This window comes from Ascaphus truei, chromosome 7 (assembly GCF_040206685.1).
Source record: "Ascaphus truei isolate aAscTru1 chromosome 7, aAscTru1.hap1, whole genome shotgun sequence".
In the NCBI taxonomy this organism is placed as follows: domain Eukaryota; kingdom Metazoa; phylum Chordata; class Amphibia; order Anura; family Ascaphidae; genus Ascaphus; species Ascaphus truei.
In genome coordinates this window covers 51,767,710-51,783,082 of record NC_134489.1, presented here as the reverse complement: position 1 = coordinate 51,783,082, position 15,373 = coordinate 51,767,710, and the positions used below count along the sequence as shown (strand labels likewise).

Here is a 15,373-nt window from a genome sequence, read left to right as displayed (position 1 = left end):
TGTATTTCATACTCTTCGTTACCCTGTACCATCACAGGATCTGGTTTCGAAGTGTGATCCGGAAAGAGGCTACTGGAGATAAAAGGTTTGAGAAGTGAGGTGTGAAAGACATTCGGAATTCTCATGCTTTGAGGAAGTTGGAGTCGAAAAGAAACCGGATTAACCTGCTCCAAAATGGAAAAGGGACCCAGGAACCTAGGAGCCAATTTGAGGGAAGGCGTTTTGAGACGGATGTTTTTGGAAGATAGCCAAACCTTGTCCCCGGGTTTGTATTCGGGTGCCGGACGACGGTGACGATCAGCCTGATTTTTAGATGTCAAGGATGCTTTTTGTAATGCAGATTGTATTCTGGACCAAGAGTCTTGTAGGAGAGCAATATGTTCGTCCACGGCTGGTACCCCAGAGGATTCTTTAGTAATAGGTAGGCGAGCCGGATGGAATCCGTAGTTGATAAAGAAGGGAGTCTCGTGGGTGGACTCATTCCTGGAAGAATTGAATGCTTACTCAGCCCAGATAAGTAATTCTGCCCAGTCATCCTGAGAATTAGAGACGAAGCACCTTAAGTATTTCTCGAGGGATTGATTAACCCTCTCGGTCTGTCCGTTGGATTGAGGGTGATATCCCGAAGAAAAGGAAGACGAGATACCTAGTCTCTTGGTGAAATTTCTCCAGAACTTGGAGACGAACTGGGAACCCCGATCGGACACGATGGATGTAGGAATCCCATGGATCCGGAAAATCTCTTTGGCAAAAATATCCGCAAGGGCGGGTGAGGAGGGTAATCCTTTGAGAGGGATAAAGTGTGCCATCTTGGAAAACCGATCTACTACCACAAGAATGGTATTCATGCCATTCGACCTAGGCAACTCCACAATAAAATCCATCGAAATGTGGGACCAGGGACGCTCCGGAATAGGTAAAGGTAAGAGAAGACCCTGAGGTTTCTGACGAGGAATCTTGTTACGCGCACATACCGGACAGGACCGTGTAAATTCCAGAATGGTTTTAGCCATATTGGGCCACCAAAAGGTACGACGGATGAGGTCCAAGGTTTTCTTGAATCCAGGATGCCCTGCCGAACGGACGGCGTGTCCCCAGTCCAGTATTTCAGGGATAAATTTGGGTTCCACATACAAAGAGTCTTTAGGAACCACCAGACCGGACGGGAGGTTCTCTTGAGATTTGATGATCCTCTCCAGATTCTTGAATGCCACAGCTGCTAAGATTCTTTGTTTAGGGAGGATGAACTCAGTGGTTTTCTCTGATCTCTCTTCAGAAGAGTATTGCCGGGAGAGAGCATCCGCCTTGACGTTCTTAGTGCCGGGAATGTATGAGAGAACAAAATTGAATCTAGAGAAAAATAACGACCAGCGAGCTTGGCGAGGACCTAAGCGACGAGCATTCTCAATGTATAATAAGTTCTTATGGTCCGTAAGGATGGTGAATGGCTCTTTTGACCCCTCCAGAAGATGTCTCCATTCTTGAAGAGCCATTTTGATGGCCAAAAGTTCCCTATTGCCCACGTCATAATTCCTTTCTGCCGATGAAAATCTTTTGGAGAAAAACCCGCAAGGATGAAGTTTATCCTGGGAAGAAAATTTCTGCGACAGAACCGCCCCAGCCCCACAGTCCGAAGCGTCAACCTCTAAGGTGAAGGGGAAATTCGTGTTAGGGTGTCGAAGGATGGGAGCAGAGACAAAAGTTTGTTTCAGTGTCTCGAATGCCGTGACAGCTTCTGGAGACCAAGATGAAGGGTCTGCACCTTTTTTGGTCAGTGCCGTGATAGGAGCGACAATGGTGGAAAAGTTGTGGATAAACTTCCGGTAATAATTAGAAAAACCCAAAAACCGTTGAACAGATTTGAGGGAATTGGGTTGTGGCCAATCCACGACGGCCTTTAGCTTCTCTGGGTCCATGGCCAAACCTTTGTTGGAGATGATGTATCCGAGAAAAGAAGTGGTAGACTGATGAAAAATGCATTTCTCCATTTTAGCAAACAACCGGTTCTCGCGGAGGCGTGAAAGCACAAACTTCGTATGGATGATATGATCCTGTAAGTTTTGAGAAAAAATAAGGATGTCATCCAGGTATACAATGACAAATATATTAAGAACGTCTCGAAAGATGTCATTGATGAAGTCCTGAAAAACTGCCGGTGCGTTGCATAACCCGAAGGGCATCACTAGATATTCGTAGTGTCCGCTACGGGTGTTGAAGGCAGTCTTCCATTCATCGCCCTCCCGGATGCGGATGAGGTTGTATGCCCCACAGAGATCCAGTTTAGTAAAGAGATTGGCCCCCTGAAGTCTATCAAAGAGTTCGGAGATGAGTGGGAGTGGATAACGATTCTTCACCGTGATATGGTTCAGACCCCGGTAATCAATACATGGTCTGAGAGTACCATCTTTCTTTTTGACAAAGAAGAATCCAGCCCCCGCAGGAGAATTGGAATGACGTATGAAGCCCCACTTAAGATTCTCACGAATATATTCGTCCATAGCTTTGGTCTCGGGCAACGAGAGAGGATAAGATTTGGCTTTCGGCAAGGTATAACCAGGTACCAGATCAATCGGACAATCGTAGGAACGATGAGGAGGTAGAAGTTCAGACTGAGCCTTGCTGAAAACGTCCAAGAATTCGGCGTATGGAGAAGGCAACTCCCTCAGAGAACTTGATGTATTGGCTAATAGAAAGGATGGTTGCTTGATAGAGGGAAAAGGTTTCTCTGACCTTGACCTCCAGTTAATAGGGTTAGGAGACACCCAATCGATGAGTGGATTATGCTTCTGTAACCAGGGCAAGCCAAGCGTGATAGGTGTTCCTGGGGCATGAATAACATCAAAACCCAGAGTCTCTTTGTGAGAATGAGTAGAAAGGGTGATAGGTCCGGTCTCTAAGGAGATATAAGCCGGGGTGAGAGGTCGATTATCAATCCCGACCAAGGCAACGGGAGAGTCCTTCCTGGAAAGCGGAATTTGATTTTGCTCAGAAAAGGTTTGATCTATGAAATTCCCTCCTGCGCCGGAATCGATAAATGCAGCAGTGGAGGTGCGGAAAGTCGGTCCTGAAAGGGAGACGGGAATAGTCAATCTTTTGGGAAGTTCCCTTCTTGGAGGGGGACAAGGAGATTCAGTACCCAGAGAGCGCCCCTTCGTACTCACTGGGCTTAGTCGTTTCCCGGAGATGGAGGATGGTTACGGGTACGCTGCTCAGAAGCTCCGCAATGATGGCACGATTCCCCAGTAGAGCGAAGTTGTCGTGACGGTACCCGAGGTTGCTGAACTCCAAGTTGCATCGGCTCTGGAGCCTCCAGCGCCGGTAACGGGGATACGACGGGTCTCTGGTTAGTAGAGAACCTGGAAAAGGAAGCACGAAAAGGCGTAGCCCGGGGAAGCTGACGCTGAGCGCGGCGTACCTGAAGGCGCTGATCCATACGAGTAGCCAGGGTGATGAGATCCTCCAGTAACTCTGGCCTGATGTGGGAAGCAAGTTCATCCTTCAGAGACTCCGATAGACCTTTCCAGAAGGCGGCGACTAAAGCCTCCTGACCCCAATGAGTCTCAGCTGCTACGGTTCTGAATTCCAAGGCGTATTGACCCACAGGCCGACGTCCCTGTGTAAGCTCTAGCAGGGTATCAGAAGCAGTCTCTTGACGTGCGGGGATATCAAAAACCTGTCGAAAGTCCCGTCTGAAGGCCGCGTAATCGCGGGTAATATCAGGGCGTAGTTCCCAGATCGGAGAAGCCCATGCCAGTGCATTACCTGTGAGCAGACTATATACGTAGGCTACCTTTTTCCGGCCAGTAGCATACAGCTGGGGAGCCATCTCGAACTGGATCTCGCACTGGTTGAGAAAGCCACGACAGGTGTGTGGATCCCCTGCGTAGGGCCTTGGAGCCGGAATCTTTGGAACTGAAAATGAAGTGGAAGATAAGTCAGGCTGCGCCGGGGGTGCAGCCGCAGGCGGAGCCTGTAAAGGGCGGTCCGATACCTGTTGGGAGAGGAGAGCCACTTGATCCGTTAAGGCCTGTATTTGTTGGTACATGGCCGTCATCATAGAGTCCACAGTCTGGTCTGCGTCTTGTGGGCTCGACATAATGTTACGCCGGTGCTGCCCGCAGACCAGACCCGTTCCTTTCACTGAGGTGAGGAACGTATAGAAGCACGCACCCGCAGCAAAGGGAGCGTGTCCGGAGTGTGGTGATTTTGGCGTTGCCAGGCCAGGTGTATTTCGCTAGCAATACTTGCCGGTACCGGTGTAGAATGCCGTTGTCGTTGCCGTTAGCCAAGGTCTGGGATTGGAGAATTCTGGAAGGTCGTTTGTCCAAGCAGGGGTCTAGAGCCAGAGAGAGACGTCCGCCAAGCCAAGTCGTAACCTGAGTGAATGAGAGAGAAAACGCCAGAGTAGTAATCCAAGTGAAAACTATGTCGAGCAATGAATGATAGGAAGGACTGGCATTATAAAGTGTGGCTGACCAATCAGAAGTGAAGGCAGACCTGGAGGACTGCGTGGAGCCATCCTGGATAGGTTCCCTTGATTGGCAGGCAGGTGAGGACTCTTGTCTTGACAGGAGATCATATTTCTGTATTGGGGGCGGGTCTTCACTGTCAGAGCAGTGAATAAATTAACTTCGCCCGGCGCGCGCCCGAGCAACATGGCGGCCGCGTGAGGTACTGCTGGAAACCGGGGACGCCGAGGACGACGGGGAACCCTCAGAACTGACGGAGGTGAGTGGCGCTGGCGAGAGGTGCGCGCCACGGCAGCAGGAGGGAATATATCAGCAGAGGAACCAGGGCGCGGGCGCCGCGATCCCTGATTCCTCACAACTATTGGCTGTATTGTTGCTGGAGAAATGCAAGACCAATACGAGTTAGAGAACATATTTCTTATTTATTTTTGTTTTTAAAGATAACTATGTGAAACAGATCATTTATACTCAAACCCAACGTCTATGTATAATTGGTGAGAAAAATAGAAACAAAGTTCCGTTGATCAGTGCTTCCAGATCAAGAATACAAAGTAACAGTCTTTTAACTGATTTGAATGTATAAACTTGCTTTAAGAGAAGGACTGGGGTATATACTTAGAAAATATATGCTCAGAAATAAGGGGGGGTGTAAACATGAAGCCGTAATCGTTGATAATGCAGTCAGCAATTGTAGATGAACAGTACTGGCTGGCTCTCTTCCTGTGGACCACCACCCAGAGCTTTATATGTAATTTCCAACAATTCCACTCCCTCTGTCTGACGACCATGAAGATTAAATAGTTTTTAATTGTCGCCCTTCTATTTTTGCTGCTGTGCTCTGTTTGTTGTACCTCACTGGGTTTCCTGCTCTGTATAATTATACTGGTTGCACCGCGTCCCAGTTTAGCCTGCCCCGCAGTTTAAGAAGTGGTTCCTGCAGCCAAGGTTGTTGACTTAATCAAATGTTTGACTCTGAAAACTTCTTGAAATTAGAAGGTGTAATTGGTTAACCCATTGGTTTGGGGGGCTTTTGTCATCTGTTCTCAATGATTTCTTGTCATTTTTGTTCTTGGCAGCTAGGATGGAATAATTTAACTTAAGTTTCACGTATTTAACCCCTAGGCTGCCAGAGGGGCCTGCAATGCAACATACAGTATATTGAGTTGTTGTAAACTAAATTACACTGCCATGTAACTTTATTTTACCATTTACTGTTCTTTTTAATGTTAAATATTTTAAAACTTTGCACATTTTGAAGAAGAAGAATGGGTCTGGCTTTTTATTGATTTATTTTTACATGTTGCTTGTGTCAGACGTCTTGCTGACGGGATTCAGGTGTTTATCCAGTGAGGTTGGTGCAGGCTGAGATTGTACTTCCTGCGCACACGTGGCGCACGCCTGTCGCTTGCGCGAATCTGATCTGTGCTTGGGGTGATGGAGGCGTGGCGTCACGTGAGCGGTTCGCCCTCGTTGGCTGAGCTGACGTGACCCGGCCATCGCGCAGCAATGACAATTTTTTTTGTGTGGCTGAGAATCGCGCGCACTATGTGCGCCTTCGTTGGTATTCATTAGTTTGTTGTGGTGCGCAGCGGCGCACGCGCGCCACCAGTATAATCGCGGCCTTAGATACATCCTTTTATAATATACGTCATGCAACACCTCCCTCTGTCCTCCTTTTTGCATTACTTAAAGCACAAGTTGACACACACGGGGCACAAAATTACTTAAAACAGCCCGATTTGCTGTTTTAATGTTTTATTTATTATTAATTTTAACTGTGTGTGTGTGTGTGTGTATAGACATATTACTGTGCTCATTTGCATGTCTTAGGTCTGCAACCCTTCCTCCTCCTCCCCCCCCCCTGTTACGCTCTCTGCTCCCCCCCCTTACGCTCTCTCCTCCTCCCCCCCTTTTACGCTCTCTCCTCCCCCCACCCCCCCCTTACGTGCTCTCCCCCTCCCCCCTCCTTGCGCTCTCAAATCCCCCCCCCCCCCTCCTTCTGAGTGCCGACTTGGAGGGAGGGAGGAGGAGCTTCGGGCCGCAAGGGGTGAGAGAGCATGTGAGAACAGAGGCAGCAGTGAAAGGGTGGGAGCATATTTCTAGTTTTTGCACATCTATAATTCCTTTATAAGTAAATTAGCGTGAGTACAAAAGTGACACAACCCTACCACGGTACAACAAATACTACTTATGAGCACATTCATATCTCAGACAGGTCCACAAACCTGCTTTTCCCCATAATCTCTCAGCAAACAATACTTCCGCTGCAGTCAGGGATTCTGGGCAATGATGGTTAGATGTGTGTATCAAAGGAAATACACTAAAGAGTCCCTTTGGTAGGCGCACCGCAGACCTTTATGTTATAAATGGTCAGGGGTGAAAACAGTGAAATATGTTCATTTTATTAAATTTTATTAAATCGTGGTGTATTTAAAACAGTACACAGTATAGTTCTATATACTGAATAAAAGATAGACAACTAAGGTCTATTCGTTCTCTCCCTTATGTCTCCTTTAGTTCTTGTACTCTGATCTTTCTTTAGTTAAGCTCCAGGTCCCTGTATCCCTGCTCCAGGCCCTAGTGTCTGTGTTATAGGTACATACACTGACACATGTCTTGTGTAGATATTGAAGGGGGTTCTATATTTCCTTAAGGGAATGGGTCAGGTTCTGGGTACTCCCTTGTAACTGTAAGTATAATTTATTTTTATTATTAGAATTCCCTGTATCCCTGTTCCATATATTGGTTTCCGTTATATGTTTACAGACCAGAAACTGTAGTGGCCACAGATGATAGATATCATATAACGGAAACCAATATATGGAACAGGGATACAGGGAATTCTAATAATAAAAATAAATTATACTTACAGTTACAAGGGAGTACCCAGAACCTGACCCATTCCCTTAAGGAAATATAGAACCCCCTTCAATATCTACACAAGACATGTGTCAGTGTATGTACCTATAACACGGACACTAGGGCCTGGGGCAGGGAGACAGGGACCTGGAGCTTAACTAAAGAAAGATCAGTATACAAGAACTAAAGGAGACATAAGGGAGAGAACGAATAGACCTTAGTTATCTATCTTTTATTCAGTATATAGAACTATACTGTGTACTGTTTTAAATACACCACGATTTAATAAAATTTAATAAAATGAACATATTTCACTGTTTTCACCCATGACCATTTATAACATAAAGGTCTGCGGTGCGCCTACCAAAGGGACTCTTTAGTGTATTTCCTTTGATACACACATCTAACCATCCTTGAACTATCCCTAGGCAGCACGCTTTCTCCAGCAAGGGGTTTTAGAGCGAGGTTTTCCTTCTATAGTAATTCTGGGCAATGACATTCAAATGAGCACTCGCAGTATTATCACTTTTTGCTTATCCATTTCAACATGCTTGTTTATAAATATCATATGGTTAAATACTTATCTATCTTACGTTAGATGTAGCACTAGGACTCTCTCTTTTGTTCACAATCCTAGTAGCACTCTGACAATCTATGATGTGGTGGATATGGGTTCTGATTTTACAGAGGGCTGTGCGTGCTCCCTATACATTTATGCCTGCTGTTTTACACAGATTTTCCAGCACAGCCTGGGTTAAAGAAGTGCATGGCCAGAAACTGACAATGCTTTATTTAGCAAAAATCAGTGTTAAATCACTGACTAATCGTGTGTAATTTATGTAATGGCATTTCTAGTTTCAAATTGACAGTGACAATTTCATTCTCCATACCATGATAGCTATGAAAAGGTCAAACCATTGATGTCTTGACTGGTAAAGGTCAGTGATTTTAAAAAGGTGAAGAGGAAATGAAATGCTCCCATGTCTCAGTTTACCATTCGTGCACACTAACTTTTTAAGAGTATATGTAAAAATACTTTTAGGTGTGTGTGTTGGTTGGGAAAAGACATATTGATTACCCAGACTTAACATGCTGTTGCTCTTTGTTCATTTTGACCCTAGGAGGCACTACACCTTTAACGTTTAACCTGTTACATTAATATCCAGATGTTGGCTTGATTTTCTTTATCGCCTTTTTGTTACCATAGATTGACAACCAGGCTCAAAAATGTCGGCGATCCTTCGAGAGCTGTTACGCGCCTCTGAGAAAGCGGGCTGTATCGCTCGTGCCTGCCGGCAAGAGGAGACCCTCTTCAAGCTCTTAATCGAAGAAAAGAAAGAAGGGGAGAAGAATAAGAAATTTCTCACCGATTTCAAAACCCTCGCCGATGTCTTGGTCCAGGAAGTTATAAAACATGACATGGGGAAAAAAGTAATTAATTTCTAGTACCTGGAACTGTTAAATACTGATACTCAGTAGGGCTGCAGAGTTACAGTATGCATTGATCTTTGGTGGGTGGGAAACCACACAATTTTGGCTACCCACTATTCTACCTGGCCTGCTATATACTTTTCCCTCTATTACAGGTAATGAATAATCCCATTGTCGGGAATAGCCCTGACATATTTTCCTAGTTCTCCCTCTCCCCTTCTATTCCTTGTCTGTCCACCAGGTGTGCTACTGTTTTCTGTCTGCTCTTGGGTTCCTCTGTCTGTCTCCTCTTGGTGCTCCTGTCCTCAGTCCTTTATAGTTTTCTGTTTCCTGTTCCTCCTTTGCCTTTGTTTTGTGTCCTGACTCCTTATGCCCATGCTTCTGTTCCGTGTGGAGTCCTGATACTTATTAAAGGTCCTTGCCTATGTACTGGCTTGTCCCCTGTCTGTTTCCTGCTTGTGAGTTCCTGCTACCGACCTCAGCCCTTGACCCCCAACAATCCATTCCTTCCCTGCTGTTCCGGCCATTGAGGTCCTATCAGCTTCTAGAGTCCCTGTGACACCCATAAGCACACCCCATGTACCAGTGGAACACCACCAATATAATAGGATTTGTTCTATATGTCCAAAAACCATCCCCCACCAAAATGGCTACAAACAGACCAGTATCTCATGCTTTCAAACGAGATGCTCTTTACCTACATAAAGAAGTGAAACAATTACCTCCTTAGCCAACATTTTAATTGATTTATAATATATATGCTGTAGAACATTAAAGAATGTGAACACATTTTTCATTTAAATAACAAGTGGTATAGATTTGTAAGTAGTGATATTTTGGTCACTGTTGTAACACTACTCTGAAATTATTTTAATTAAATCTTAGTTTACAATTAATCCAATCCTTATGATAGCCCCTCTGCTGCCTGAAGATTTATTTAAGTGGATAAAAATCGTATAATTTATATCTAGCTACTGTAAGAGGCACATAATATATTGAATAAATAATTATCATAAAAAATATTCAGTTTCCAGGTTTAGAAAAAAACATCGCTGGAGAAGAGTCAAATGAATTTACAAATGAGCTAGGTGAGTATTATACATGCATTATTTTTTTTTTACCAAAATACACTTATTTTACAGAAAAATGATTTGCATAAAAAATAGGTCTCATTCAGCATATTGGCATTCCGTTATTTATTCAATTCTCCCGAAATCAAAACTACACAATCTACCAAAGAAAAATATTGGGATTTGCTCTATTAATAAATCGGGTTTTGTAGCCAGAAGACTTTGATTAAAAGATAAAGCACGTTTGTGTTTCAAGCACCAGGAACACTGTAATACTATTTGTTCTAGACCCGTTGACAATGAAATGGCTTAATACCAATGAAAGATGCAATTCTCAGTCCTGTTTTTTTTAAAGCACAATAATGAAATCCCCCTTCAGCAGATCTTTCTACTGTATGCTCCATGTATATTGTTTTTATGAATAGATCTACAGTAGTGTGTGATATATATATACATATACATATATATATATATATATATATATATATATATTATTCTAAATTGTTGTAGTGTCCATTTTGTTAACCTTTTAATAAGAATGTCCGATAAGATAGAAATTAAGAATAGCATTTTCAGATTTGATTTATTTTTGTATTTTTATGTCTGTTGTGAAAACTTTTTGGGCCGTTGTTACCTCGTTTACTGGTTTTATCGAACTTGGGACATTTGAATACTAAGAACAAACAGCTTTATGCATTCCAAGTGATGACCCAGAGCTTTTTGTTAAATAAGAGTTACTGGTTGTTTTGGAGACCTGTAGAAGAAAAGGTAACACTCAGGGACTGAGAGCAGTGTCCCCTTAATAAAATATGTAAGAAAAATAATTGTGTCTGGAGAATGGTACCTTTTCACTTTCCGCAACTCTTAGAGCTGCCCGAGATAATTACCTAGGTCAGTGATGGCATGCTGGGGGTTGTTGCTTTTATGATATAGATACTTACATTTGCATCATCTTTTATGTGCAGGAGAAAAGATTTTAGTTCAGGTCTGTCCAACAGAGGAAGAAACTGCCTCACTGCTGCGTAAAGTGCTTGATGGCAATGAGGCTGCATCAAAAGTGTTGGCGAGGGCTGTTCATCAGGATGTGCTGCTATCGGACCCTGCTTTGGATGCTATTAACGTAAACATTCCGCAGAGCGACATAGCCATGTGGGTGGACCCTATAGGTAAGTGAGACACTTTGAACGTGGTAAGAAGTCTGTGAGAATTTATCTTCTTGTGAACTAATGCTAATTATTTCATGTACAGTATGCTTGTCCGATTGTTTCTTTTGTTTTGTTTTTCTTTAAAAACGCATTTTCATTTTCTGTACAGATATTTGAAAAGTATCCGTTATAAAATAGCATGCATTGTAATCTAGTGTAAATTTGTCAAGTAAGATCTTGATAGAGTTGAATTGTATCTGCTTTTTTTATTTGAAGTGCCAGCTGAAATAACGCATTAAGTAGTAGGTAGAGTAACAATACTGACATTCATAGATATTGATTATGAAAAAAATGGGTCTTGCAATGTACAGTGTTCTTACAACTATATTACTTAAGTACTTACAGTTGTATCTGATCCAATATAAAAACATAGACATTATTCCTCAATAACACTGAGGATTATAAAATGCTATGTACAAAACTCAATCGTAGATATGTGTTTGAAATAGTAGGTGTACAGGAGTTTAAAATGGAGCATTTATGGCAATGCAACTATCTAAGCTGCCACTCGATCTGTTCTCCTGTGATCGATTGGTGAAGATCCTCGTCCCCCAGGGCACGCAATATGGCTGCCTATTTCAAAACAGGAAGTGGTGTGGCTTCCTAAATGATTGGTTTAGCAACCCAAGGAAGCTTAATACATACAAAATCATTAAAAGGGGCCTTAAGGGTGGGGGTGGGGGGAGGGATAAAACACAATGCGGCAAGTATCATCTAATAGTACAAAACTGATTTATTAAACAACCAATAGGATTTTCAATGAAATGCTGCTTTAACACAATTCTACAGTGTAACTTTGCATCCCCTGCTGTTGAAAACACAGCACTGCAACTGAAGGAACCTTCAATAAATTGCAACACTATTTTTTTTTTTTTTTTTTTTTTAACTATTATTCTTACCCTTAGACTCCTAGGTTTATTACAAAAGAGAGTCAATGGAGATTAAAAAAAAAAAAAAAAAGCTTCCAAACTATTAGGTTACTATTAGAAACGCTAAACGTTTCTAATTCATTTTAAAATCTTGATACTCGTCTGTTTATTTTTTGGTCACCAAACTCCTTTATTTAACCTAGTAAACATGCCATAGCAATTTGTTCACTTTGGTCTTAAGAGGGATTGTCCTTTTTTTTGTTTTTATTCTTTTCCCCTTTTTAAAATATCTTTATTTGAGGAAAATATAGCAGGTAAACAATGACACTTGGCGTTTACATCATAAACAGGAAAATGTATTTGATACATAATCGTTCAAGCTTCTTAGGTTGGTAGAGTATATTGAGCACAAACACACGTTGACCCCTCCCTTTAAATTGGTGATGTGGTTTTGGCCTGTGTGTCTCTTCTAGGTCTTTGAACTGTCCACCCATCCCATGATCTTCTCATTTTTTTTTTTATTATTCCCAGAACTTTGAATCAATATCAATTTTGATAAATACATGAACACATATTCAACATGGTAAACAATCCTGGGTACCTGTTGGGAAAACATATTTTAAGCCCTTTAGGTTTCTGCAGAAGTTTACTCTAGTATATTCCTATATGCCCATGAGGGATACGTATCGGAGAAAGCCTCTGTCACCCTTTTATATATTGGGTAGACTAGTTGGACACCCACGTTGCCTCAGAGAATGCTGATCAGGTGCTGCTTTTCAGTTGTTGGGTAGGGCATCTGTAAACCACTTCCATCTTGACAAAGTCCTCTGTCATCCTACACTATCCAGATTCGTCTCTATCTTGTCTTTAGTCATCAGCTTGTATAATGGTGAGTACAGGGTTTCCAGTGAGGGCTGGTTGGAGATGACCATACAATCATGATTACTGGGATTGTCCTTTTTAAAGAATCACCCACCCCAAAGCTTGGTGAAATATTGTACAATTTCAATGCTGCTTCATTAAAGGGGTAAAAACAACCAGGTTCAAAGTGAACTAATTCCAGTGACGTGCCAGTGGTCTCGTGGGTAATTGATACCCTTTTTACCCAAATCTCACCCCTAGAAGTGCATAAAGGAAGAAAAAGTAGCGCTCAACACTAACCTAATAATTTGAAATTAATACAAAATAGTGTTTATACAAAACTAAATATATATTGAGAGGAGGTATAGAGTCCAATATATGGTATACTTAAGTCCAGCTGCCAAAGTCCAGGAGAGACTTCCACGTCCCTCCAACATATGAGCAAGGAAGAAAGATGTCCTCCGGCGCTACCACATGCTGGGAAGCTATCATCAAACGCTGATTTGTCAAGTGCCGTCTTCACGTATCCTGAATAAGACGAGACCTAGCCTCGTCTTTTTGATGTAACCGCTGAAACTCCACGTGGAAATTAATTTATAGATTGAAAACCACACTAATCTGTAAGTGTACAAGTTTAATTTAAAGTGTCTAAACAGGTTAACAACTTTTATTAATACACTGTTGTCCCCTTTTTGTATGTATCTATTCCATGCTTAACATCTGCACTTGAGTCAACGTGCCGGTGGACATCTTTCTTTCTTGCTCACACCTATAATTATTTATTTATTTTTTTAAACTTGGACTTGGTGGGGCTTGATTTCCTCTGGCTGCTCCCTTTTTGTGTTCACGTACTTGTACAGCCAGGGTCCCCTTTCCCCACCTCCCCTTAACTTTATTGGCTCTCGAGTATGGACACGGTACGATAAGGTTTTTTTCCCCCATTCAGAGGCCCCATAAGAAATTCAGCTGGCTGACAATGTAGGTTTGTACCTTCAAAGTTGAAGTAGGCATATAAATTTAGCCCAACTAACTTTTCCCACAACAAAGCCAAAACAGAGCCAATCTCTGACCACAGGGGAAAACTGCTGTGGCGAAGGATGAAGCGGACACTCCTTGCCTAGAATTATTTCCTGCGTCTCCAAGGAAGTTATAGGTTTCACGTAGCCGGCCAAAAAACATTTTTGTATAGAATGTAACTAGATTTGGCTACATATTTTGTTTCTTTAGAAAGTAATTGCAAATTGTATCTCTTACAGGCCCTTACATTTTGGGAGTGTTTGTGAACCAAGTCTTTTCTTTACCCCTATCCCACCCTGTCCATATTACAGAGTCAATAAAGATAAGAGGAGGGAGCCAGGAATGGGGCTTCAGGTTGTGCAAACTTGTTGACATCAGACAAAAGGAAATAGCCAGAATCAATAAAACCCATCTCAAGTCTCTGTTCACTATGTTTACAAACTTCCTTACAGGTGCCAGATTTTGGTGAAGAAAGTATCAATGATTTAACCGAGTGACACTTATGACACCCTATATGTCATAGAACTAAGCATGTTTTCAAGGGGCAGATCTCAATCTGCACAGGTTAGCACCTTCTCTCTGTCGACATCACCGCAATGACATTGAGATCATGTGATCACTCATGAGCAATTACATGAACGTGTATTGCCAGAGGGGGCCGTGGCCACGGAGGTGACAGGACTCTCTGGGACTGGGGGGGGGGGGGGGGGGGGGGAGGGGAGAAAAGAAGGGGGCATGTGGTTAAAACAAGAAATTAACCATTCATTTCTAGCCCTCAGCATCAAAGTGGCAAAGTTATTTGTTTCTTTTACAATTTAGGTTAATAAAACTTGATATCTCCTTTTTGTTTGATTCCAGACTCGACTTATCAGTACATAAAGGGGTCCATGGACATTAAACCAAATCAAGGAATTTACCCTAAGGGACTTCAGTGTGTGACCGTATTAATTGGAGTCTACCAGATTGACACAGGACTTCCAATAATGGGCGTGATTAATCAGCCGTTTGCCACAAGGGATCCCAAAACTCTCAGGTAGAAAACAAGAGCTTAATTTTTTATCTTGGTTACTAAAGGAAGTGTAGCAACTGTGTGTGTGTGTGTGTGTGTGTGTGTGTGTGTGTGTGTGTGTGTGTGGGTGCCATCCATGTACATAGTGCTTCATAGCAATAATACACGTGACATAATAATATAAATAACAAATAATACAAAACACATAATTGGAAGAAGTGCTTCAGACATAAAAGTAACATTTAGGAAAAGGCATCCCTGCTCCGAAGAGCTTACAATCGAACTGGGAAGAGAGTAGAACATACAGCGAGAGTAGGAGGGTGTTCTGGTAAGTGCATCTGCAAGGGGGGGAAGGAGCGGCTCAGTGAGTAAAGACGCTGACTGACACTGAGAATGTTGTAGGGGGACCTGGTTCAATTCCCGGTGTCAACTCCTTGTGACCTTGGGCAAGTCACTTTATCTCCCTGTGCCTCAGGCACCAAAAACATAGATTGTAGCTCCACGGGGCAGGGACTGTATCTGCAAAATGTCTCTGTAAAGCGCTACGTAAAACTAGTAGCGCTATACAAGAACATGCTAAAAA

The 15,373-nt window shown here is 42.7% G+C and overlaps 1 protein-coding gene across 2 annotated transcripts in view; it reads left to right on the top strand.

Moving 5' to 3' along the window:
• INPP1 (inositol polyphosphate-1-phosphatase) overlaps positions 1 to 15,373 on the top strand; it is a 30,698-nt gene that overhangs the window by 8,875 nt on the left and 6,450 nt on the right. For both annotated transcript variants that reach the window (XM_075608370.1, XM_075608369.1), the window contains 4 exons: positions 8,536 to 8,759; positions 9,787 to 9,847; positions 10,795 to 10,995; positions 14,640 to 14,814. In XM_075608370.1, coding sequence (XP_075464485.1) covers positions 8,556 to 8,759; positions 9,787 to 9,847; positions 10,795 to 10,995; positions 14,640 to 14,814 — 641 coding nt within the window. In that variant the 5' untranslated portion in view covers positions 8,536 to 8,555. The remainder of the gene's footprint in view (positions 1 to 8,535; positions 8,760 to 9,786; positions 9,848 to 10,794; positions 10,996 to 14,639; positions 14,815 to 15,373) is intronic.